This window comes from Sycon ciliatum, chromosome 4 (genome assembly GCF_964019385.1).
Source record: "Sycon ciliatum chromosome 4, ocSycCili1.1, whole genome shotgun sequence".
Classification (NCBI taxonomy): domain Eukaryota; kingdom Metazoa; phylum Porifera; class Calcarea; order Leucosolenida; family Sycettidae; genus Sycon; species Sycon ciliatum.
The window spans coordinates 6,523,524-6,547,901 of NC_088646.1; the positions used below are offsets into that span (position 1 = coordinate 6,523,524).

Here is a 24,378-nt window from a genome sequence, read left to right on the forward strand (position 1 = left end):
AATTTTCCTACCAAATTACGCTTGAAATCCATGGTAACACACTTAAACACAGGCATCAACCCGACTGCTGGTGCACAGTCCTAACATACAAAGCTTGAGGTGCGGAGACACTGACTTGAGAAGTTCACTTACAAAATGCCCTATCGGAATCATCAGTAAAAAATCACCAGTGGGCTTAGATCTTATGTATTGGGATCATCGGGTATTATCAATGTTTAGTACATGTATCAGTGAAGGTCCCTGGTTCGAATCCTGGTGGTGACAGTCAATTTTTTTCTTCAGACTTTTCCCGTTTGTGTCTTTCCCTCAAACCAGAAAAACGTATCTTCAGGATTCTTACTATGAGGAGTTGACCAGGTTGGAAAATGCATCCAGACCCAAAGACATTGTACATAGTAGCCCCCCCCCCCCTTTAAACTAACCCGTATGGAATGACTTCTTTCCCGAACTTTAAATATGAAAACATAGCCATTTCACCCCCCCCCCCTCCCCTCCACACACACACACCTGCACAAACATACACATACACATACGCAAACACACTCTCACTTTCTCCCTGAAAAAGATATCAGCACACCTGTACCAAAGGAGGAGGGCCGCAGGTTGACCAGGTAGCATTTTTTTAGTTTACGTTCGCATCTAGTTTATAATATGCTAGCAAAATGTATCTGGCAATTGCTAACCATAGCAAAATGTATGGTTAATCTTACACTAAAATAAACCGTTGACTACTTCAACGATTCAAGGGCTAGCATTCGTCTAAAGAGTAACACTGCCAAGGTCGGGGCATAGGGTATTCCTGGAGCATACATTTCCAGGTAGATGGACGGTTAATTGGTTAATGAGAGCTGCATGAAATACTCAAATCATTGGCCAGAATCAAAGCACAGAGAGTGGCAGTGCAGTGCTAACGTCTGCCTAGCTGTGAAACTCAACTATGTTGGCTGTAGGCCGCGTGTGAAGATACTACTAGTGCTGTGAACAGTTCTTTGGTTGACATGCACGCACGCATGCATGCACGCGTACATTCTTGCCTAGCATGGCGAGGGTGGGTTAGCAAGGCCAGTCAGTATACGTTTGGCCAAGGCTTACTGCCGCAAACTACTAATGCTAGGCAAGTGTGCAGGGCTCGCACACCAAAGCCACAAGCCAACATATATAGCAAGTCTGCGGTGCTGTGTTTAGTGTTATAATTAGGCACACACTCTCACACACGCGCACATTACATTACGCACTGCTGGTTGTTGCTGGCCGTGTAGGAAAGCAGGAGAACGTCAGGTCCGGGTGTACACCACCGCGAGTCCGTCATAGTGTCATAGTTGGATAAGCCACTATTATCATGGCGTTCTGGTCTTGACAGTTCCGTCTTCCATTCCGAAGTAGGCAACGTTAGCCATGCCAACGAAAAGCCCAACTTCAACAACACCTGAGCACAAGGCAAGAAAGCATACACTCGTAAGAATTGCTCAACTGCATGTGCCGGGACAGAGGCTACTTAGAAGTAGAAGATTTACTGCACACATTGAATCAACACAAATTCGGACGAGACATTCACAGTAAAACCCTTGGCGCACAGAATACTTCATTGCAAAATCCTACGACACAAAGTGTAAGATGTATACGAGTCGTATTTATAGTACTTGCTCACCAGCAACGTTATTGATGTCGCTCTCCACTTGTTTCCAGTCGCGCTCCTAAGGATACAAGACGCACGGTCAAATCAAAACATACTCTATTTCAGCAATTTTAGGTGCTCAAAATTTTCGGTATGAGGGCAAAAAGCCAGGTTGGTGAGCAGATAGTTTAGGTACAGAGAAGCAGTTCCCTATTGGATTATGTGCGTTAGTGTTTGTTGGGTGCATTGAAATTTTAGGTACGAAACAGACGTACCGAAAATACCGAAAATAAAAGTACACCAAACACTTGTGAAATGACAGTACTTCAAAACAAGCAAGTGCAGTACAACCGGTCCTAACCGGACGCCCTTGGTGCAGCGGAAACCGTCCTGACATGACAGGAGTCCACTCAACCCAGGGATGCAGGTTCGATCCACAGCACTTTGGTGCATGAATTTTGTCCGGTCAATACAGGATTCCGCTTGGTACAGGGTCCGGCAAACACCGGTTTTACTTGTACATGGGCAGGTGGAATGCAGACAATGAACAGTCTAATTCAAACATACCGTTCAACAGGAACTTTTCCGGGGCTGACTTCAGTCAATACGATTCCCATAGAGTTTTCTGATTCTGATGATTGCTTTAACAGTGCGTGAAACTTGGAGCAAAAACACTTTTTCATCCTCTTATTCTTGTTAGAGTTTTCTGATTATTCGAACCTTGGACTGTCCATTCGTGCCTAAATATAAGTGCTATGAAATTGGTGTAAAGCAGTGACATAGAAAGATGTAGTATTCCTGCTGATAGTTTGAAGCTTTCAACGGCGCATACGAACTGTTCTGTCAACTTCACCGGCCAGTTCAGTTTTGCACGAAACATTGTCCTTGTCAGTTTGGAGTGTCCGCAGCACATCCAAAAATCTTCCATTTCCCTCCAGGGTTTTTGTGCCTTGCAGACTGCTAGAAACGCACAGTTAAGGGCACGGCATGTAGTACACCAGACCTTCGTGTAAGAAAAATCCAGGAGAGTGAACAATCACTCTCGCTATCCTCTCAAGGAGAGTGGTGGGAGAGCAGTCCCCACAACCCTCCCCCCCCTCCTCCCCAAAAAAGTCGCTCGCCTTATCTATCCAAGGTGAGCACAACACGGGTTTTTTCAGCATCTTGCCATAACCCAATCGGATTCAATACCCAATACAGTAAAACCTGTGACTACCGACCACCCCTTGGGGCCAGCAAAAGCGGTCTTTAGTAGCAGGTGGTCTTTAGTTAGAGGTTTGCACCGCGCGACCATATACATGTATGGATCCCATTATATGATATGTATATCAAAATGCAGCTAATACAATTCCCAAGACTTGCGCAATGCCATTCTTATTTCAGGTCAAACAACACTTGGAGAGAAAGACGGAGAGATGGAGAGAGACAGAGAGAGAGAGAGAGAGAGAGAGAGAGAGAGAGATTAATTTTTTTGCGGACATCAAATTCAGCTCCTACTTCTGAAGCCTGGAGTCAAACGTTCCCTGTGGAAGTTTCGTTTTGCGCTGGGCTTCAAATTTGTTCATGCGATCAATGGTACCGACTGTCCTTTGTGCGACTTCTTGATTGCTTTAACGCGATTCTCCAGCATCAGGACCTTGCGGTGCTGCTTTGTTTCTGGATTCCTTGATGCAATCGTCGATTCGGCTGTATGACTGGGGTGACAGAGCCGCTCAGTCTTCGTTTCTCCTCCGAGTAGTAACATCAATCAGAGAGCGCTTTAGATACGCTCTCCAAGACGTTTCCTATCATGTTTATTCTTGACAGTGCTTGAAATTCTGACAGGTGTAGTGCAGTCCACACCAACTCCACAGTCAAAATGACCTGCGTTCATTTCTTCAGCTGTAGTATCGAAAGATGCCTTTCAGGACCACGGAAAATCATCAAAATTTCAAGAAGGAGCTTCGAGCAACATTTGATTTCCTACATCGCGGTCGCTAGTTACGGGTCAAAAATCGTCTTTGGGACAAGAAAAGGCGGTCGCTGGTCGCGTTCAGCAGGTAGTCGCTAGTTACAGTGCATTTTGAATGTGAGACCGTCCGTGCCTGGCGAAGTGGTCGGTAGTACCAGGCTGGTCGCTAGTCACGGTGGTCTTTAGTTACAGGTCTTACTGTAGTACCACGCTGGTCGCTAGTCACGGTGGTCTTTAGTTACAGGTTTTACTGTAGTACCAGGCTGGTCGCTAGTCACGGTGGTCTTTAGTTACAGGTTTTACTGTAGTACCAGGCTGGTCGCTAGTCACGGTGGTCTTTAGTTACAGGTTTTACTGTAGTACCAGGCTGGTCGCTAGTCACGGTGGTCTTTAGTTACAGGTTTTACTGTAGTACCAGGCTGGTCGCTAGTCACGGTGGTCTTTAGTTACAGGTTTTACTGTAGTACCAGGCTGGTCGCTAGTCACGGTGGTCTTTAGTTACAGGTTTTACTGTAGTACCAGGCTGGTCGCTAGTCACGGTGGTCTTTAGTTACAGGTTTTACTGTAGTACCAGGCTGGTCGCTAGTCACGGTGGTCTTTAGTTACAGGTTTTACTGTAGTACCAGGCTGGTCGCTAGTCACGGTGGTCTTTAGTTACAGGTTTTACTGTAGTACCAGGCTGGTCGCTAGTCACGGTGGTCTTTAGTTACAGGTTTTACTGTAGTACCAGGCTGGTCGCTAGTCACGGTGGTCTTTAGTTACAGGTTTTACTGTAGTACCAGGCTGGTCGCTAGTCACGGTGGTCTTTAGTTACAGGTTTTACTGTAGTACCAGGCTGGTCGCTAGTCACGGTGGTCTTTAGTTACAGGTTTTACTGTAGTACCAGGCTGGTCGCTAGTCACGGTGGTCTTTAGTTACAGGTTTTACTGTAGTACCAGGCTGGTCGCTAGTCACGGTGGTCTTTAGTTACAGGTTTTACTGTAGTACCAGGCTGGTCGCTAGTCACGGTGGTCTTTAGTTACAGGTTTTACTGTAGTACCAGGCTGGTCGCTAGTCACGGTGGTCTTTAGTTACAGGTTTTGCTGTACATGTACAATGTAGCTGGCAAATTCGTTCTGGAAAATCGCCGTACGCACTACAAATGAAAGCTGTTCGGACCACAACTTTAGTTTCCCTTCATCAGGGACAATGACACACGCAATGGGAAATTGAGACAAATCGCTAAGATCCGATCTTAACATGGCATGGTATTTTTTGTAGTATTCATCGTAGAGCGCTCCTTTCTTCTGTAGCTGACCGCTAAAGACCTGTGCCTGGCGTCACACAGGTCTATGCATGCCCGGACTGTCACGCAAGAGAGGGAAATCCTTTATGTCAAGATACTATGATTGCCACCCAATTGCGGAAGTGAAAATTTGCAAAGGTACGTAAAATACCTTGCGAGTGCCGTAACTTCACTATTGGACCTCGGATCGACTTCCGATTTGTTGGAGCCGACAGTTGAGAACTTTCTAATGCGAATAGACCTTTCTATTACTCGATTCCGTTCAGGGAAAGCCGGGTTACGAAATATTTGAGTGTTTTCAGAACTTCATAGTGATGCGGATGCGCTCGAAATTCTCAAGGCGTGCGACGAAAAGCGCGCCCTAAAAGAAAATAAGGAGAGCGAAGGCGCGCGAGAGCGATCGCTCTCCTTTTACCAGATGGTCTGTACACATTGTCACAGCTTACCTGTGTGGCATCAAACTTGACATCTAGGATCACATTGCCATTGTCCGTTATCACTGGTCCCTGCCAAAGCAGAACAGGAACCCGACGGCACATACAAGCACACACACGCGCACACACACACACACACACACACACACACACACACACGGAGATATCACTCAGAAGAAAATGATTGCCCTGTGGTAACATACTTGATGATGATGTCATATACCCAGTTTTCAAGTCTACTGGTACTTAAATTAATTATGTAATCTGTCACGAAGTTCAAACTTCGGAAAAGATTAGCTATGAGACTTGGGCAACATATGAATTAGACGCAGATTGAGAATTAGATGCAATAAAACTCAGCCGGTTGTTATTTGCACACTACACTCATATCGTGCTTATCCGGGCAGTCCGGGACCGGGCACTACCCATAACATGACGGAGATACTCTGAATCATGTACGTTTTGATGGAGAAGGGCCAGAGGTCTGGCATATATGTATGTTGTCACTATTTCCACAAAGAAATATGGCAGGACACCAGTGATATTTCTACTAAACTCGCCCACAGGGTGCCCGGTAAACCGAGGTGCGGATAAGAGAGACATGAGTGTATATTCTAACTCAACTGCACTAGCTAGGGGTGCTACTCACGGCTTTGTTCTTGGCCATACGCAACACGGGCTCGAATCCCATGCGCTCCATCTTGATCGCCACAGGCTTGTAGGCAAACGGCACTACTTCCACAGGCAGTCCTTTCTCCCACTGCACAGGACAACACAGGGGAACTGGAGTTTGCTGGTGGTTGCCAGTGAGTAGTGACAATGCCATGCATGCAGTATGTTCAATGTTTTCCGGCATAAAACCTGATGCCAACTTTTTTTAGGGCATACATCACCACATTCACATAACAACAGTCACCTTGTGAATAACGACCTCACGTATAACAACAACTCACGAATAACACACACAATCTTCAGACCTAGTGATCATTTGACTACATACTCTTAAAACCTCAACAGGTACCTAACAAGAAAAGGGGACCAAGGAGCTACACATTATGCTATAATGTCCACTAACACCACCAGTTACTTTACAATCAGCTCAAGCGATAACATTGCACGTTCTGACGTTCGACACCTAACTGGCAATCAGCTCCAGCACGTCAGTTGCCAGTTAGGTGCAGAACGTCAGAACGTGCAATGTTATCGCTTGAGCTGATTGTAAAGTAACTGATGGTGTTAGTGGACATTATAGCAAAATGTGTAGCTCTTTGGTCCTCTTTTCTTGTTATAAATGAATCCTTGTCTCTCCACCCAAGTCTAACTAGATACCTAACAACTTATGCATATTCGAGTACCTAACAACTTATGAATATTCGAGTACCTAACAATACTTCCCATTCCACGAATAGCGACAAATCGCGAAAAATGACACTTCTCTGATGCACAATCGAGGGTTAGGCACCGGCGGATTATGCCGGCAGAAAAACTGGCAGAATTCGGTACTTTTTTTGGTAAGTTTCATGCATGTTTGGTATGTGGATAAAGAAATGGAGCAGAATTCGAGGAATTGCCCGCCATAAGGTTTGTATGGTTCTGCCAATTTCACTGCTTTTCGAGCAGTATCTGCCACCTTTTCAAGCAGAATCCGCCGGTCCCTATCGAGGGTCCTCATCCGCTAGGTTGACTGTGAATGTAGCAATGAGATGAATGTTCAATGCTTGCTGAAAGGTTTACACCAGGGCGGATATACCACAAGAAACACTGAGGCACAACTTGCTCAACACAGCTGCTCTTACCTGCTGACCAAGACGCTCAGAGTCCTTTCTGCAACGAGTAGGAGAAGACAATGGAGGACAACAAGAGCAGCGTGAGTAGGTGATGGGCCAACCATGACGATTGTACACTTTGCAGTGACATGTCCTACCTGTAGTCAGCGACGACAACAAACTTCTTCGCTGCAGCTGCGACGACCTTCTCCTGAGTCTGACAGCCACTGGCAAGGAAATAGATACACAGAAAAAAAGGAATGCCGAAGAAATCAGTTTCAGGGGTATAGGAATATTTCAATCCCTCGTACCCCAATCAAAACTGCATGGCAGACAATTAGGAGGAATCGCCTGCACAACAATTGAGCGAAGGGCATTAGGAAAGAAACAATTTCAGAGACTGACACACACATACACACGCGTGCGCGCGCAATACTTACCCGCCACCTTTGATGCAGGAAAGGTGGGCATCCACTTCATCCGCTCCATCAATAGCCACATCAAGCTACAACACACAGGCAAGAGCAGGCACAACCAAAGACATCCATAATTCATACTCTGCTTTTCAAAATTGGCAAAAAACACCCAGTCAACCTGTCTACCGCCGGTATATCACAACACACTTCGACAAAGTACACATTTCAAGAAAGTAAATGACGATGCTTGTATAGCATACAAGTAGATTCATACAGATTGTGACTAGGAGTTGTGATTCGTCCTATGCAGATGATACATGTACAGTGAATTTGTTAAAGTGCGATGCAAAGTTCACACACGAGATTTCGCATCAGGCTTCGGAAAGCAGGAAGACAAGAGTATAATGCCTGTCGTGTTCACCTCCCTCGGACTGACGTAATAATAATTTGACAGTAAAATATCACTCAGAGGATCCGGAATAGTACAGGATCCGAAGCTCAAAAATAAAATTGGGTCTGCCACTTCACTCCGAGTATTTGCCGCTTTCAGGGCTGATAGGTGATGGTTATAGAAGGTCAATTTTGTTTGTTGGCCCTTCTGAATCGGGGAAGGAGACGAGCGGCGAGAGGGTTTTCGTCGACGATTTCGCAAGCCTTCTCAAGCGTTCTCAAGAAGGTCGCAAATTTATTTTCGCCGTGCGTCCGTACGCGCATGGCTTGAGCATGCACACATTGCGCACCCACGACAAACATTTGAAAAATTTAGAAAATGATGACGCCGTAGAAAATGACGACGCTGGCCGGGGAACTTATTTGAGGAAGCACGAGGTCTTTCAATTTCATTCCCACGCGAGTAAGCATGGAGGAAGACGAGAATTGTGCCTCCTGTGCACAAAGTCCAGGTAGTGTTGGGCATTTAGTGGCTTCAGCCAGTACTCAGGTTTCGGAAATTTCATGGAGCTCATGTTTGTGCCACTGTGTGAAGATCGAAGGAAGCGAAAAGGAGGAGAAAGTAAATTTCACGAACACCAGCTGGTCTCGAGTGGTATCTGCTGCCAAAATTCGCCAGGACGGCACATGGGCCTTTCTCTGCCAGGAGCAGTGTAGCACGGATGAGAGCACCCCGCGTGGCTGGTACCATAGGCGCTGCTATGCAGCCTACACCCACAAGAAGACTCTGAGTCGTTTTGAGGGAGAGGAGAGTGGTGGCCTTGCCAGCAATGTTGGCGCAGAGGAGGTGGGTGACGCAGATGCCTGTGAGGATGAACCTCCCAAGAAGCGTGTTATGACACGAAGCAAAGTGACAACCATCGACATCACTCTGTGTATAATATGTCAACAAAAAACAAAAACAAAGAACCGGAAAGCTGAACCGCTTACCCTCTGTTCAGAATTCCGTGCTGGCGAAAGCTTGATCCGTGCGGCAAATGCACGTGGAGATGAAGCAGGCCAGCGGATTTTACTTACCCTCCAGGAGGGCAGTCCCGATTGTGTAGCATCGGACATATGCTACCATTTCTGCTGCTACCGTAACTACACTCATTCTAGTACGGTGGCAGCACTGGAGGCAAAGAAGACGACGGCAGTTGCAGACGACAATGTGTACGATAGAGCCTTTGAGTGGCTGGCTGTATGCATGGAGAAGGAGCTCTTCAGTGAGACAGAAATACGAGCGATGCGTATGGACAGCCTGACGTCCAAGTACAGCGCCAAGCTGGCAGAGCTCGGAGCTGCAAGTCAATACCGACGATGGCTGCTGAAGAAGCGCCTGTTGGAGCATTTTGGAAAACGCATCAACTTCGTCCGTCCTGGTCCATTATCACCCGAGAGCGTTGTAAGCAGCTCCTTGACAGAATCACAACTGCTACAAGTAGTTGGTGCAGCAGTAGCCAAGGCTGAGGCAGCCCAGCAGTGCGCCGACGAATATGCTGGAGATGATATGGCGGATGAAGATGCACCTCCAGCTATTGATAGCAGCTGCAAGGTACATGCCTTCCACACAGCCATGGCTCTGAACAACGCCATCTGTGATCAGCAGCCCACAATACCCACCATGCCACATGCCAGTGATGTCGTAAATGAGAATGTGCCAGTGCCAGACATCCTCTACAATGTGCTTGCCATGACCATTGTCGGCCCTGAGAAGTGTGACATTGGTGACCTGACAGACTCCCGTGTCCATGTCCCTACCGACATCCATTGCAAGATTTTGGCAATTGCTGAGGACATTGTGTATGCTGCAACTCGTGGATCTATTCTGACACCAAAGCACGTAGCTTTGGCGCTTACTGTCCACCACCACACGAGGAGCAAGCACATGGTGGATCTTCTCAACCAGTTCGGCCATGGCATATCGTATTCAAAGCTGCGAGAAGTAGAAACCGGGTATTCTCTCGAAGTAGCAGGAAGTTCCGCAGCCAGCAGTGTTGTAGTACCCCGTGGCATTTCCCAGCATGGAGGTGATGTTCATTTCTGCTGGGACAATAACGACCTCAACGAGGAAACTCTGAGTGGCCAAGGGACGACACACTGCACCAACGGCATTGTGCTCCAGCACTCGCTGCCCTTCCAGGACGATCCGTGTCCACCAGAAAGTACGAGCCGTGCCGAGCCAGGTAACCAACGCCGACCGCGAAGTGTTGCCCCACCTGCAGTTCCGAGCCTAGAATACAACTGCGGTGAATTATGGCTATGGCTGTCAACACACCTAACCTGTTCACACATTGTATATAAACTGCTTGTACATAGCTTGGCTTCTAAAGCGATGACGCTATCATCCTACATTTTATTCCAATGTACATATTAAACTGGGCATATTGTCCATGAATTGCACAGCACTGGACATGTCTTCCTTACTACAGTTGTAGTATTTATTCCCGTAGCTATGCAGAAGACGTTACTTCAGTAACGTCTGGCGCTAGCCAGGGTCCACACAGCTTTAATTTGGTATTTGTGTGTTTGTTTGTGTCACGCCTGGCGCTATCCGTATCTGACGGCAAAAAAGCATAGGATGTTATACATTTTTCAATTCTCCTATTTTTTTTCAGGCATATCCTGGGATTCGAACCCGCACTATCGCCCTACATGCATTCCCCCATACACTTCGCATTCATACCCATTCTTCCAAGTTGCTTCACGTTATTATCTTGCGTTTGAAAGCCCTATTTGAATATTGCGGGCAGCTGTATGGCCAGCTGTGTTTGATGGTACGGTACGGTACGGGAGACGGTGTCGTATTACCCTCGATCGTACCTGTCCCGTACCTATCCCCTACCGTACCGTACCATCAAAGACGGCTGGCCACAATGCATATTCAAATAGGGCTTTCAAATGCAAGATCACAATGTGAAACAACTTAACTTGGAAGAATTAGTATGTATGCGAAGTGTATCGGGGGATGCATGCAGGGTGCGCGATAGTGCGGGTTCGAATCCCAGGTTATGTCTTAAAAAAAAGGATTTTTTTAAAGAATTTATAACATCCCTATGCTTTTTTTTGTCTAGGTCATCAAGGCAAAAAAGCATAGCGTAGGGCCCTGAGCTTCCAAGCTCTCTCGTTTATTTCATTTTCGATTGAGTAGTGACTACAATGCGTTTATATCATTTCTACTCTAACTCTAATTTAATCGAGTGCTATTGAAGGTGTGTGTGCCTGAGAGAGAAGCAGGGAAAGGGTCCAAGCTTACCTTCGCAGAATGATAGGTGTCCCTCGTATCGATCGTATCAACGAAATTCCAATCAAGAAAACATTTGAGATCACTCGCGAAGCGGCGTCAAACTACACGACACGACGGGTAGTTTGTTGGCTGCCATTGCGAGTGGGTAGTGGAAGGACCAAACGATATCTAGGCTAGGCTTACGAAGTCCCTGTGCTTTACTTCTACAAGAGCGAGAGTAAACTTCTTGACCAAGAATATGATGAACAACAAAGTGAAGTCGCCGACCAGATCAGACACTCGCTTTGAGTTTTTTTTCAAATTTGACTGCATTTGGTTGTCATGTGCGTACTCTACGCAACTCAGAATCGGCCCGAGACGAAAGGTGAGCAGTTCAAGTGACCGACGAAGCTGAACTAAAATTGCCTCTCGCGGAGCTCCTTCCCCGATCTAGACGGGCCAACAACTACCATTCGACTCCACAACAGGTATTCTCTCCACCTGTACAGTTCGATTTTACTCGGATTCTAGTGGCAGACCACTTTCAGATTTAGACACTTTTTTTGTCTTGGATCCCCGACTAGAAGGGTCCTCAGTTGAGAGAGGTGTTTATTGTTTAGGTAAGGCAGGGGTACCTGGATAAATGAGGGCTGAGCGTAGATCAAGACGGCTCTCTTGGGCAAAGCGGCTCATGGCAGCACATGAATTACTCTCTCCCAAACCATGCTGCCTGGGCTCTCGTTTATCTTTGCTTGCTTTTATTGCTGAGGGAATATTATTACGCTGGTTTGTATTCGTGGGTCCCCATGTTGCATGGGTCACGCGTACTCATCCGGCGGATATGTGTGAATACTAATAATAATGATAACCCATACCTCAGGACAAGTCTCCAGATCTGCCAGAACCAGATTATTTGAAATGATCAGCTGCCGTGCCTGTAGACCGAATAGAACAGGAATTTCAGCATTGAGAAACTGATCATTTAAAATCCTCACACAACAAACTGTACTTTCGTTACTGAACATTTTTTCATCGTCCTTGTCAAGCAGTAATCACTGTCTCAATCAGTAGCACAAGCACACGCATGACAGCATGGATTCTTTCTGTGTATTGTATTACTTGTAGAGCACACACACCCATGCACCCACGCATGCACACACGCATGCACACACTCATGTACACACGCATGCACACACAAATGCGTATGCACTTGCACACACACATACACACACATACACACACATGCACACACATGCACACACATGCACACACACACACACACACACACACACACACACACACACACACAAATGCACACACACACAAATGCACACACACAAATGCACACACACACAAATGCACACACACACAAATGCACACACACACACACATACACACACACACACACACACACACACACACACGCACAAACGCAAGTATGCAGCACACACATCAACGCGCAGAGGGATTCCAACCTGAAACGAAGTAGGCACACATTTCAGCTGCAAGTTCTCATTCTTCACTCGCTCGGCTATAACCGAAAGACACGGCAAAAGAAACAAAGGAAATAGACTTGGATAGACTTTCGAAGTATCATCATCTGTAGTAAGCATGTTTACCAGTACGAACCAAAGAACTGCAAGGAAATATACTAGCATGAACATCCAACAAACTGCACAAACTTTTACAGAATATTGTTTCGAGACAATACCAGCAACTTAGGCAGCAGCAGTCAGAAAGTTGGAGTTGCTCACAGGGCTGAAGGATAGACTTCATCCTGCCAACTTCACACAACACTTGACTAACTCGCTACTGCCATCCAGAGCGCACGGCAAGCCCACCACACCTTCGACTTGGCACGCTCGCAAGAAAACCACCGCTCCCCGGCCGCGGGTAAATCGACAGGAAGAAGCGAGAGTTCCAATGTTTGGGGAAACAGACTCTCTGAATGAATGCGTGAACCAAGCTCCTGAACAGTGCCGTTGGTCTTCTAATAGAATGGAGATGAGCGACTGAATAGAAGTAAGGTAGCACATATATGGACGACAGGGGGTGATAGCATCTAGGGAGACTGTACGGGCAACTGAAACATGAAACAACGTGAGTGTCGTTCTCGGGTTGCCCATTCCAGACGCGCTAGGAGCAGGGTCGATATATTTTTATACACGCTGGCATACGGCATTGCTGGTCCGCTGGGCCGCGAGCTCCATGGGCCACTGGTCACGTGGAATTACTTCCAAATCCGGGGAGCTTAAACGCGCATCATGTTGGGTGCTATGGTCTCGTGTAGTGTCTCTAGGGTCTATGACTCCCTGGTAGTGATAGCCATAGCATAGTTATGCCAATGGTGTCTGTATGCAAATAATTTGAATACTAGTACTACTGTTGTGGACATGGAAATCCGGTTGCACGTCTAGCGGCCCCAGGGTGCTGGCCATGCAGCCGTCGTCGTGGATAAGCGGTGCACACATTAACATGCATTTATGCGCTGCAGCGCGCTGGCAGCTGGTCGCATCGGATAAACAAGTGCACTGCACCAAGCGTTCTGTACGAGCTGAGGGCGTCGGCATCGGTCAATCGGCTGGATTTCCATGTCCATGACGGTAGTACACAGCTTAGCCACCCACGCCAAGGAGCGTCAGGCCGCGTCCTATTGAGGATATTTCCCTCATTTTCAAAACTACGTGTACTACAGTGAATTCTAAGTAAAGTGCTCCAAAAACCAAAATAGGATTTTTGGGGGACTTGAGTATTTTTCATGCACCACGTGTACAATGTACATTCAAAATATCGCGTGTGCTGTGTATTATGTCTGTCCAGTAAGTCAGACTTACTCAGTCGCTCCACGGCATACACGACCGTTGAGCCGCTGCCCACTCCAACGACTGTGTTGTTCTGCATTGTGAGATAATTACACCACGACATTCACACATCGTCCCTGAAACATTGGGTCGAGGTACATGACTGTGCTAGTATTCGGAAATTCGATTCATTCATTCTCCTACCTGAACATGCTGGTCCACTGCCATGAACGCAGCAGCTCGTTTAGCTTGCTCAACCGTAGACATGCTGTAGCTCCGAACACCTCTCAGACCGTGAAGCAACAAAGAACGCATGCGAGCAAATCGATTGTGAAGAAAATTATCTTGTGTTCAAAATTATCGGAAGTGCTTGAGCCGGATCATCCATATCGTCAAGAGTCCATAACTCTTGGACTCTTGATATCGTGAAGTGCTGACTTTTCGGAGTTCATTCAGATCTACGACAACTACAGTACAAGGCTGCGGCATGCCGTCTGAGGATGTGCTCTCGAGTGACCGGAAATCGGTCGAGCAACACAAAAGAGTTTCAGTGAACACTGGTGAAAGAGCTCAACAACAATTTTACATAACAGGCGCTAGTGTACGTGACCATGGTGACAGCGTAGCAGCTATGACGCGTGCGGTAGTGCTGTAGATCTAACCCGTCCCGGGTTTCCGACTCCCTGCCTTGTACATCTACACGTCGGTCCAGGGAATGGGCCGGGATATCATCACCAAAGTAAGTAGTTTTAATAGGAGTCTAGAAATGCACTATGCATGATGACTGCAGTGTTGGCTAATACTAGTAATAGCAGGGAGTTGTATACAACCAGGGAGTCGTAAAATACCGGTATTTTACGACTCCCTGTATACAACTCCCTGACACATACAACTCCCTGGCTAAAAGCAATGAGGAAGAGAAATCATGAACCGTAGTAGTAGTAGTAGTAGAATTTATTATTTTGATAGGGAAGGCTCTCAGCTTTGCCTCTTCTGGATCTCTCTCCACAGTGTCCACTGCGATCATTGCAGGACGTCTGCGGCAAAGGTACATAGCCAGTGTACGTAACTCGTTTGAGCTGAGACTGCAGCCTGAGAGACAACTAATACTTCCCTAGACCAACTCACTCAGATCAGTGTTGATGATAGTAGATTCTACGGTACAAGACTTCAGTAGTGATTATTTCACACTGGAATAGCAACTGATAGCAAGCAGCACACAAGCAAAGCAGTGTAAGCCAGCAAGTTCAACTTGAATCAAAAAGCAGTCAAATTATTGAGATACTCATGAACTACTTCCTTGCGAAACAGAACCGCATCATGGAAAGCCAGTTGCAAGCCAGAACTTGACCTCCTACTATGTAAGGTCATGTGACAGTTCACAATCATAACTATATCATCAACCATCCTAGCACTCCATCATTACACACGTACATCTGCACTACTATACTAATCAGTGACTCAGTGTATCCTGTACCAGGATGCAGCTCTCAAAAAAATTACGAGTAGAATCGGGAATTGTACTTCTGCCGGGACGGGTATGGATTATAATGGTATCGATTGGCTGTAACCACGGTAACAAACAGACGTAAATGATATGTACTACGGTGTGCAGGTCGAGTGGATCTACTGAGCGACAATTTGTCGTCAGCTAGGGAAAAAAGAATTCAATACAATCGGGTGCTCATGTTTTTTGTGCCGCATTAACAGATTAGCTTAGTGGAAAATAATACTACATTCATTACTACATTCATTAGTACAAATCATTAGTAAATATCTATTTTAGATTGCCTACCGGTATCTATCATTATGATTATTGGCTACATTAGTACGTACTCTCTCCGCGTCCGTATTGAAATTCCACAATACGGTGGCCATCATTACACTATCGATAATCATGCTCAACTGTACCAGTACGATTACTCTGCAGTCTGCCAGCCAAGTAGTAACTATACAGCTGCTTCATTACACCCACGCTGAAGGTCTAGGCTAAAGTATATCATTACACATGCTGTTTGGTAATTCATATCGTATTACATAGAAGTGTTTCTCAGCCTGCGATGGCACTGCGGTCTACTCAAGCAAATAATATAATAATTATTATGTTGCGTATTATGTAGCATTGTAGTTACGTTCGATCGACCAAACCCTATAAAGTCCATCTAGTTTGTTATTGCGCATAATCTCCTATATTCTACTTGAATTACACCAACAGTTCCTCATGACCGCAACCATGACACCAGCAGTCAGCTTCGTTGTAGAACCCATGTCCTGTAGTGCTCCACAGCCATGGCAACGGGTCACATGACTTGTCGCAGTAATGACTACCGGTATGTTAGTGATTACTCCATGGAACAGCTGCTGTCGGTTAGAATTCTGCCAGATGAACTGTCATCGGATGAGCAGGTCAAGCTGGATTCCTCCTCGCCGTCATCCTCACGCTCCTCATCCGGAACAGGAATAATAGCTGAAGAACACAATAGAAGAGAAGAAAAGAGAGAAGGGAACGTTAGTTGAAGACGACCAATGATGTCATTGGCATGGTAAGGAGGTTGTGGTGTGTGTGCAACACCAGAGCGAAACACAGTGTGTGGACAGTGCAAAGTGATGGATACTGCTACATTATTTTGTCGGCTGGACATCGAATGGTATACACGTAGCTGTTCTAGTGGTTGCACATGTAGTCTCAGTTTGATATATCCTATAGCAATACTAGACATGTGGATCTGATAGTCCCATCACTCACCTCCATTTCCAACCCGGTGTGGTAGTGGTGCACTAAAGAGACCGCCTGACCAGGCCTTCATGCCTACTTTGCGGATCTGGCGACGGGTGTTGGCGAACCACATGGAGACTTGGTCAAGACGCATGCGTGTCATCATGGCCAAGGCCAGTTTGTCCTCCTTGCTCGGGTAGGGGTGTGATCGATGCTTCAGGATCCAGTCACGCAGCGGCTTGGTGCGCTCGCGTTGGCTGACCGGCGCCTCGTGCGATAGCATGAGCTGGTGTGAGTAGGGATGCGTCTGGGATGGCGCAAGGTTCTGATAGTAGCAGGGTCTGCATGGAGACAGAGGATGATTGCAGGACAAAAAAATACATCTTAGAATGTGAGAAGCAGGACTTCGGGTGTAGATCGGAGATACATGTACATACGTTTTACTAAGACCGAGGACATCACCTAAATGAGTGCGATATGCTTAGTTTTACCCTGTGAACTACAAGTACAGCCAGTGTACATCATGCCTGTACTGGTAATGACAGACCGTGGCCCAGGTGATGGGACTGTGAAAGCTCCTTACCCGGATGGTGCAGGAGCTGACAGTGGTGCTGGGCGATGCTGTTGATGGGACAATGTTTGAACGACGGCGGGACGGCTCTCGTAAATTGTCTGTTGCTGCGGCGGTCCGGCGACGGAGATTGGCAGCATGACCAGGGGTACCTGGCTACGCTGTACTGGCTGACCATTAGACGGTATTAGCAGGTTTCTACCGCTGGATGGGATTACATCGGGGGAGGAGGAGGTGATGGCGGGACTGCGCTCCACTGGAGATGGCTGCTGCATCCATAGAACACACAAGACAAGAAGTAACACGGTTACTGTGTGATGCAAGCGTCCAATCATCTTTTTGCAGTACATGAAGTTGCCAATTGTTGTTGTTGTGTAAAATTGCATCACCAATAGGCAAGTACCTTCTAGCAGGTGTGTTTGTTGCGTAGTTCACACTCATGTTACATACTTTGAATGTACACGAACGATTACCATGACATTGTGATGATTAGATGCAGACATGACATGCAGATACCACAAATACAGTGCCGGCTAGATCTGAAGTGTCGAGTTTGATTGTATATCCTAGTCTACGAGCCTCATCACAAACTTCACGACTCTTTTAGTGTGACTGTGCTGCTGGCTGAACACCAGCATCTTAGCAAAGGTCAGAGGCTGCAAGTCGGGATATCGGCAGCTTCTATAATTGATTTCAGATTATGTGACACGTATTACAATAAAGTCATGTTCGTACTTCGAAGTACTAGAATTTCCTTCTCTCAGTGTATTTTCCAACGATGGAAAGTTGACACACAGATTACCGTGTACACACCACCGAACATGTGCAGGTACTGATAAGTGACACTACTTCAAAACACCTCTGTAACTTCTGGCAGTTCGCCCGACAACGACTTCCGGCCACTACTTTGCCACCCAGTGGCACCCATGGACGCCCAGGATCACTTCAATTTCCTACGAACATCTCGATGTATATTATGTTTGTGCGACGACTGTGAAGGCGTAGAGAGGACAATACAGATAACGGTTAGGAAGTGCTCTCTTACATGCAAGTTTCAGGCGTTTTTTAGTTTCTAATGTGGTTTGTTGTTGCGGTGACAAACGCGACGATCCCAGATCAATATCATGGGACTATTTGCCATTGACTTTTACTGACTTGATCCAGTGGCATTTTCTCGCTGGGCATCGACCCTGCAGCACCCCTCAACTCAAGGGAGGGGAGTCACAGTGCATAAGAGTACTATCTGTTCCTGTATTTTCAGTACGGTCAAGAGCCTACTGAGTATACATCGACCAAGAGCCCCCTACTCCTGAAATTTTGGTACTTAAACATGTGTATGTACACGGTCTCGACTTGTGCATGCCGATAACGGAACAGCCAGTGAGATGCTACAAACAACGAAGAGATCAGGGAGTCGACTCCCCGGGGCCAATGCTGACACGGAAATAAGGTGTGAATCGATCGTTCACACCTGCGAACAAAGTCAAAGGTACGAGTGAGGCTGGTACAAAAGTGCGAAGAACATGGACTGTTACACAAGAGAGTATGCCCTGGGGACACGAAAGGCGTGATGTAGGTCTACTAGCTCGCTCGGATCCTGCGGCTCAAAGTGTGACCCCGTAGATATCTACCCATGTGTGTTTGTGTATGTTGTGTACGCCCGTGGGTGATGCAAGAAACGAACAACAAGGATGACGGTCGGTGGGCACTCTATCCAGCCTGGGGCAAAGCGGTTCCCTCACTCGAGAACAAGATGAAGCTGAAAGGTGGGAGAGTGGACAAAACCCTGCCACTGGCTGGATTCACTAGCGCGAACAATAGGCTACTACTGAGCTGAGTGAGAATACATTAATTATCAATGGTACTTGTGCGCCTTCTGCAGGTCTGCCAATGTCATGGATGCATGGACACACTCTGACGCTCACTTTGCGGGCAGAAAATAAACAATCGCATTAGAGATTCTAGATGTGAATTCGGGGCTGTGACTCGTGTGAGTGCGCCAGTGGATCGCAGCTCAAGTCAAGAGAGCGTTTCGATCAGCAACGATCAGCCCCCCGATATTCTCTCATTCAGACCTCTCGACTCTGGGCTATAAACGACTACAATCTACATCGTACACTCGTGATTTGAAGTATAATACATAGTGAGCCGATGAGGGGCGACTCAACGATGCAATCAGGCACTCGACTGCACAATACAATATTCACTAGATTTGTATTTGTATTGGACAAATTAATTCATTTTGACTCTAGGAGAATTTTTCCCCAATTTCACCATCATCACCATCTGCGCGCCACAAATCGATTCCTTTGTCAGGCACCCTGGGCATCGAGTAAACGTCGATAAACAGTTACTGTTGTTCGGGGAGTTCGAGTACAGCGAAGGATCGGGTGGTACCGTGACAAACGTCACAACAGCTATCGGTATTATCACGGGGTGTACGATTGTGTCGTACAATTAGACGGTGTTATGTTACCCTTGCTCGATGTGTGGTAGTAACGGGCAACGGTCCTGAAGGCCTGGGAGGCGAGAGCGGCGCAGGGCGATGATAGCACCGCAGAGCTTCAACAGGAAAGCATCAAGTAGTCGAGTTGTTAGCGGCACAGTGACATCTGCTTCACACAGTCTAGTACACGGCATGTAATACTAGGAGGCGAGGTAGCCGTGTTCCGTGTTCACACATACACCTGCAATCTACATGACACTAATCAACTGAACGTATACAATCATGTACAGTCATGTACACTCACACACTCACACACTCACTGACTCCGTGAGAACCCATTTCAGTGATTGGCGGTGGGCAGTGTGAAGCTTCAAAGCCCTGCTTATGGAGACACTCTTTTGAAAATGGGCATCACCAACCGGCTCCGTCTTCAACTCAATGATGGGCCTCGACTTTTAAAACCTATTCCATTTCTCAAAGTACGTTGAAACCTAGCAGAGTAGCATGGCGAACATAACTCGCAGTCAGTACTGACTAACTTTGACGGCTCAGAATAACAGTGGTGTGACAAGGGCACCAGTATCCGGCGGGGATCATGTCGACAACTACTTCGAAGTACTAAGATCTCGAGCAAGAGTCATTGCTCGTAACGTTCAGAAGTAGGAGAATTAGTTATAATACGTTGTGTGGTGCTGCACTGATGACGCCATGGCTATGTACATTTGCCACCAGTACACGAATTCGAGATAACGTGAAGCTGCACCACAGTAAGACTAGACTACGAGTAGTTGATTTCAAGATGAGCTGTTCCAGAGTACAATTATACATGACGTACTGTAGGTATCCGGCGTTACCCACGGCTGTAGTTCTCTAGCGCCAGAGTGCTCTAACTACGAAAAGCAGGTATCCGGTAGATATCTGTTACAGCTTCCATCATGTCAGGATTATGAAGCGTGACTGGACGCCGAGCAATACCAGATCATACCAAGATGCTTGAAGTACATACCTACTCGCATTGCCTAGAACAAACTGCTTCCAATGATAATATCCCCTCCCCCTCCTCTTTCTCCCACATCCTTCAGATTCCCTTTGAAAGGGTACAAGACAAGTATTCCATTTCACTTACCATCCAGCTGACTCGGCTTGACATGGGCGCTGTGCAGGGTGGAGGAGACACTTGGCCGTGTGGAGGAGACACTTGGCCGTGTGGTTGATGCTGCGATGGTGAATGCTGCAGACTCTGCGGGGACAACTGACCGGAGACTGGACCACTTTGGTGGTGAGCATTGCTGGTCACACAAAACGCAGGGGGTTCTGTAGACACAGCAGAGGCTGCGACCGGAGACGAGGAGGGCTGCAGCAAACTGTGGTTGGCGTTGCTGCTACTGAGGGTGTTGTGTCGGAATCCGGCGATGGGTTGTGATAGCTCCATACACGACCTAGGTGTTGGTGTCCAGGCTATGGTGGGGCACATCAGTGAAGACTGATTGGTGTTGGACACGTGGGACATCATGATCCTATTGACTATTGTACAAGTCAAGAGATAGAGAGATGAAGGGGGGGGGGAGATAGAGAACCTATGAGCCTCACAGGTCACGTTCCAGTTAGGGAGATGTCAGCCTGCAGTGTCTGCTAGTCTAACTGGTATCAACAGACGACGGAACACAACTGACACGAGGAGATAAACTCTTAATCGTATTTATAAGGCCCAGTCTAGCGGCCCGTAGACCTGTCACTCGCTGCAAAGTACTGTTCGTCAGATTCCAGCCAGTAGAACTAACAACTGAGCGACCAAAGTTCTGTGGTACCAGCTTCGAATCAGGAAAATTGGAGGGAGACTCGCTGGCGATGACTTACTGTCAACGACAGACACGTCGGGTCTAGAGTTTCCTCTCTTCTCAGATTTGCAGAATGTTGCCCACAAATGTCCTTGCAGCGGGGCAATTGTTCACGCAGCCTCTTCACACGTTGTTCGAAAATGTTCTAACGCTTGGACAATGTGATGACGTCGGTGCAGCCAGCCGTTCTGCACATGTGCGTTCCCAGTCTAACTCAGTAACTGCGGGTATGGTGATGGGTTCAGTACTGGACGCGGAGTGACACAGGTGATCTGGGGGCGGTTCCTGAGCGACCAACCAACGTCAGACGTTTGCCTAAGTCGGAGTTGTATCCGTCCCAACGAGTGGAGAATTTGTCCTCTTTCACAAGTGTGCAGCTTGACAAACAATTGGGATAAATTCACCGTGGTACAAATACACTTCCAACAAACTGCAGGCAAGTCAGAGCTGAAGTTACCTGAAAGTCGTTGCAACTACTTCCTCCTTTTCTTGTCGAGCCGTGTACATTTATGTAGAACTGCTCGGTCCTTTTCCACCGTGCCTGCCCTGGCTCAGGCTTAGCCGAGAGCGAGCGGAAAGTGCTACTCTTGCAGCGGGTCCTATCGGCGTGAGGAGAAGTCGTCACCTGTAGGCTAGCTGTGCTCTCATACTCTTCCAGCATAGTATCAGCCCGTTCATGAGTGCCTTGTCCCCCCCCCCCTTACCTCACACACACACACACACACACACACACACACACACACACACACACACACACACACACACACACACACACACACACACACACACACACACACACACACACGCTCACACATACACACACGTACACAGACATTGATATGTGCATACCCACACCATGCCCTGGCCTGGGTCTACCGGTGTTCGTCCCACCGCGTAAAAGAAGATCGGCCTGCAACGGTGGCCGGTGTGCCACTGCCATTGTGTCGCAGTGCTTGGTCCACTTCACGGCACCCTTGCCTCACTCGCTGCAGGCTTTCGGTACTGTATCGGACGACACGGCCAAATGGATGTCGCTAGATGGGCGACCGACAAATTCACGGATGCAAGCTCACATATTCAACGCATAGAAGGGGAAGAGTTTCCTCTGGGACGCAAGCACGCGCGTAATCTACAGGATAGTATGCTGGCGTTACACGATGAGAAATATCTCAACCACGATGTAACAAGACTTTCTATACCGTCCTTCACCAACGACGTGTTGTGAGGTGAAAGTTCGACGATCGCTTGCGTCGTTTCCAGATTTTGCCACACACGAGTGGTGAAATGAAATGGGCAAGATAATTATCAGGACGGGAGGGGGGGGGGGGGGGATCTTGGCTATGCAGTACACAATCACGTGAAGGCACGTCATTGAAGTATTCATATGAGACTGTACCAGCTCTGTGTGTGGTGTGTTCAAACCACTAGCACTAGTACATGTAGTCAATCAGGAGATGGGTAGGAATTGAGTCAGTGGAACAGGAGATGGGTAGGAATTGAGCCAGTGGAACAGCGTTCGCTGTCTTGCAGGCAACATTCAGCTGTGCATTGTGCAGGATTCAAGGTGTGAAGTCAAGTCGGCGAAGCAATTTACACCTGCATGAAGTGCCAAAAACGGGGGCCATTGTTAACTCGCTTCACAGCAAGATTGTACCGTTCAGGATGCGGCGAGGGGAAGCGAGAAAGGCGTTGCTAAATGCCCGTGCTTCAGCCCTTCCCAGCTGCAGAATCACATATGGCAAGAGTTAGAAAGAGAGCGGATCGGGTAAGGACTGTGAAAAACTGACCATGAACGACATTTACACGTCCTGTGTAGATTGGTACTAAGGTTCATCTTCTCTCAACCAGGGAGTTGCCCCTGGTCTTTCTGGTCTCAACCATATTCTAAGGCATGCTAAGGTGCATCTCATTCTCAGCTTTGCCATGCCAGCATGGCACAACCGTAGTATGCACGCTTGTCCGTGCTAGCTACATGCGTACACGATATTGTAAACAGTTTATGTTGAGACCGATGCAAGTCATTCTGTGCGGGCATAGCGACCCAGCCATTCTGTACGGCCAACGACCCAAGCCAATCCGCTATGAATGTGCATGTACTTCGAAGGAAAAGCATTGCCGTCCGTTGCCTTCCATCCGGCGTTGGTTCGCCTCCAGCGACCCAGCAATGTATCGTAAGTTCAACAAGCATGCACGCTGCTCTTCCGGCCAATAGTATGCCTACTAAAGCCAGTAACTGATACTTGAAGAGCGGCTATGGCCAAGAACATTCAAAACATCCACCCACATGCATGTCCGCATACATACACGGCATACACACACGTGCGGTATACACACGCGCGGTATGGCCATTGGAATCCAATGAAGGCGCGCTCTAATGCGTCCTGAATGCATCGGCAGGTAAGCAAGAGGCCTCTGCTCGGTCATTGGATGAAGAGGTCGCTGCTGCATTCAGGCCGCCTTGCGCCTGGACTGGAGACTCAGGCAACCGAGTGTACCCCCCCCCCCCCTCTCTCTCTCTCTCTCTCTCTTTTCCTTACCGCCCGCCCATTCAGCCCCATATCTCACTTCCTTGCCATTCACGCAGTTATTGCGCTGCGCTGGGGATCTGGCAATGAACGAGCACGTTGTTCCCTTGTGAAAACATCAATTGCAATACTCACTGACTTAAGTTGCACATACATACACACACACATGCACACACGCGCATGCACATGTATAAATCTACGTACAAAGTACACCTTCATTCAAGTCTGCCGCAGTGCATAAGGACTGGAGGAAAGACGCTCTCGCACGAGCGTGACGCAAGAGGTCCTCTCCCAAAGCGGGGAAGACGCGACTTGCCAGACTGCGTTTTCCTGTTGCAGCACGGCAGGACAGTTCGGCA

At 47.5% G+C, this 24,378-nt stretch overlaps 2 protein-coding genes across 3 annotated transcripts; both read right to left on the bottom strand.

Moving 5' to 3' along the window:
* Positions 1–615: 615 nt before the first annotated feature.
* On the bottom strand, positions 616–14,303 carry LOC135814141 (ribose-5-phosphate isomerase-like). The gene is made up of 11 exons (XM_065327209.1): positions 14,128–14,303; positions 13,957–14,017; positions 12,598–12,653; positions 11,998–12,057; positions 7,492–7,556; positions 7,210–7,278; positions 7,082–7,109; positions 5,935–6,045; positions 5,298–5,357; positions 1,649–1,694; positions 616–1,426 (listed from the first exon to the last, which is right to left on the bottom strand). The coding sequence occupies exons 1-11, from the start codon at positions 14,236–14,238 to the stop codon at positions 1,338–1,340; spliced, it is 756 nt and encodes a 251-aa protein (XP_065183281.1). The 5' UTR covers positions 14,239–14,303; the 3' UTR covers positions 616–1,337.
* A 757-nt stretch (positions 14,304–15,060) lies between these two features.
* LOC135814142 (putative iroquois-class homeodomain protein irx-1) lies at positions 15,061–21,986 on the bottom strand. Of its 2 annotated transcripts, none has more exons than XM_065327212.1 (4): positions 20,783–21,986; positions 17,223–17,476; positions 16,670–16,980; positions 15,061–16,390 (listed from the first exon to the last, which is right to left on the bottom strand). In XM_065327212.1, exons 1-4 carry the CDS (start codon positions 21,167–21,169, stop codon positions 16,266–16,268), a joined length of 1,077 nt encoding a protein of 358 aa, XP_065183284.1. In that variant the 5' UTR covers positions 21,170–21,986; the 3' UTR covers positions 15,061–16,265. The 2 variants fall into 2 exon arrangements, with proteins under 2 accessions (XP_065183284.1, XP_065183282.1); XM_065327210.1 differs by having other exon boundaries at positions 17,223–17,479; positions 20,783–21,985.
* Positions 21,987–24,378: the final 2,392 nt, after the last annotated feature.

What these genes read in the sequence shown, in the direction of transcription:
- LOC135814141 (XM_065327209.1), bottom strand. Translation starts at nt 14,238, where the DNA reads ATGCGTTCTTTGTTGCTTCACGGTCTGAGAGGTGTTCGGAGCTACAGC. An exon ending in GTTGTCGTCGCTGACTACAG is followed by an intron (nt 7,110 to 7,209) that starts GTAGGACATGTC and finishes TACTCGTTGCAG; the next exon opens with AAAGGACTCTGAGCGTCTTG. An exon ending in TCAAGTTTGATGCCACACAG is followed by an intron (nt 1,695 to 5,297) that starts GTAAGCTGTGAC and finishes TTGTATCCTTAG; the next exon opens with GAGCGCGACTGGAAACAAGT.
- LOC135814142 (XM_065327210.1), bottom strand. Translation starts at nt 21,169, where the DNA reads ATGATGTCCCACGTGTCCAACACCAATCAGTCTTCACTGATGTGCCCC. An exon ending in CAAGCCGAGTCAGCTGGATG is followed by an intron (nt 17,480 to 20,782) that starts GTAAGTGAAATG and finishes CTATGGATGCAG; the next exon opens with CAGCCATCTCCAGTGGAGCG. An exon ending in TCAGCTCCTGCACCATCCGG is followed by an intron (nt 16,981 to 17,222) that starts GTAAGGAGCTTT and finishes GTCTCCATGCAG; the next exon opens with ACCCTGCTACTATCAGAACC.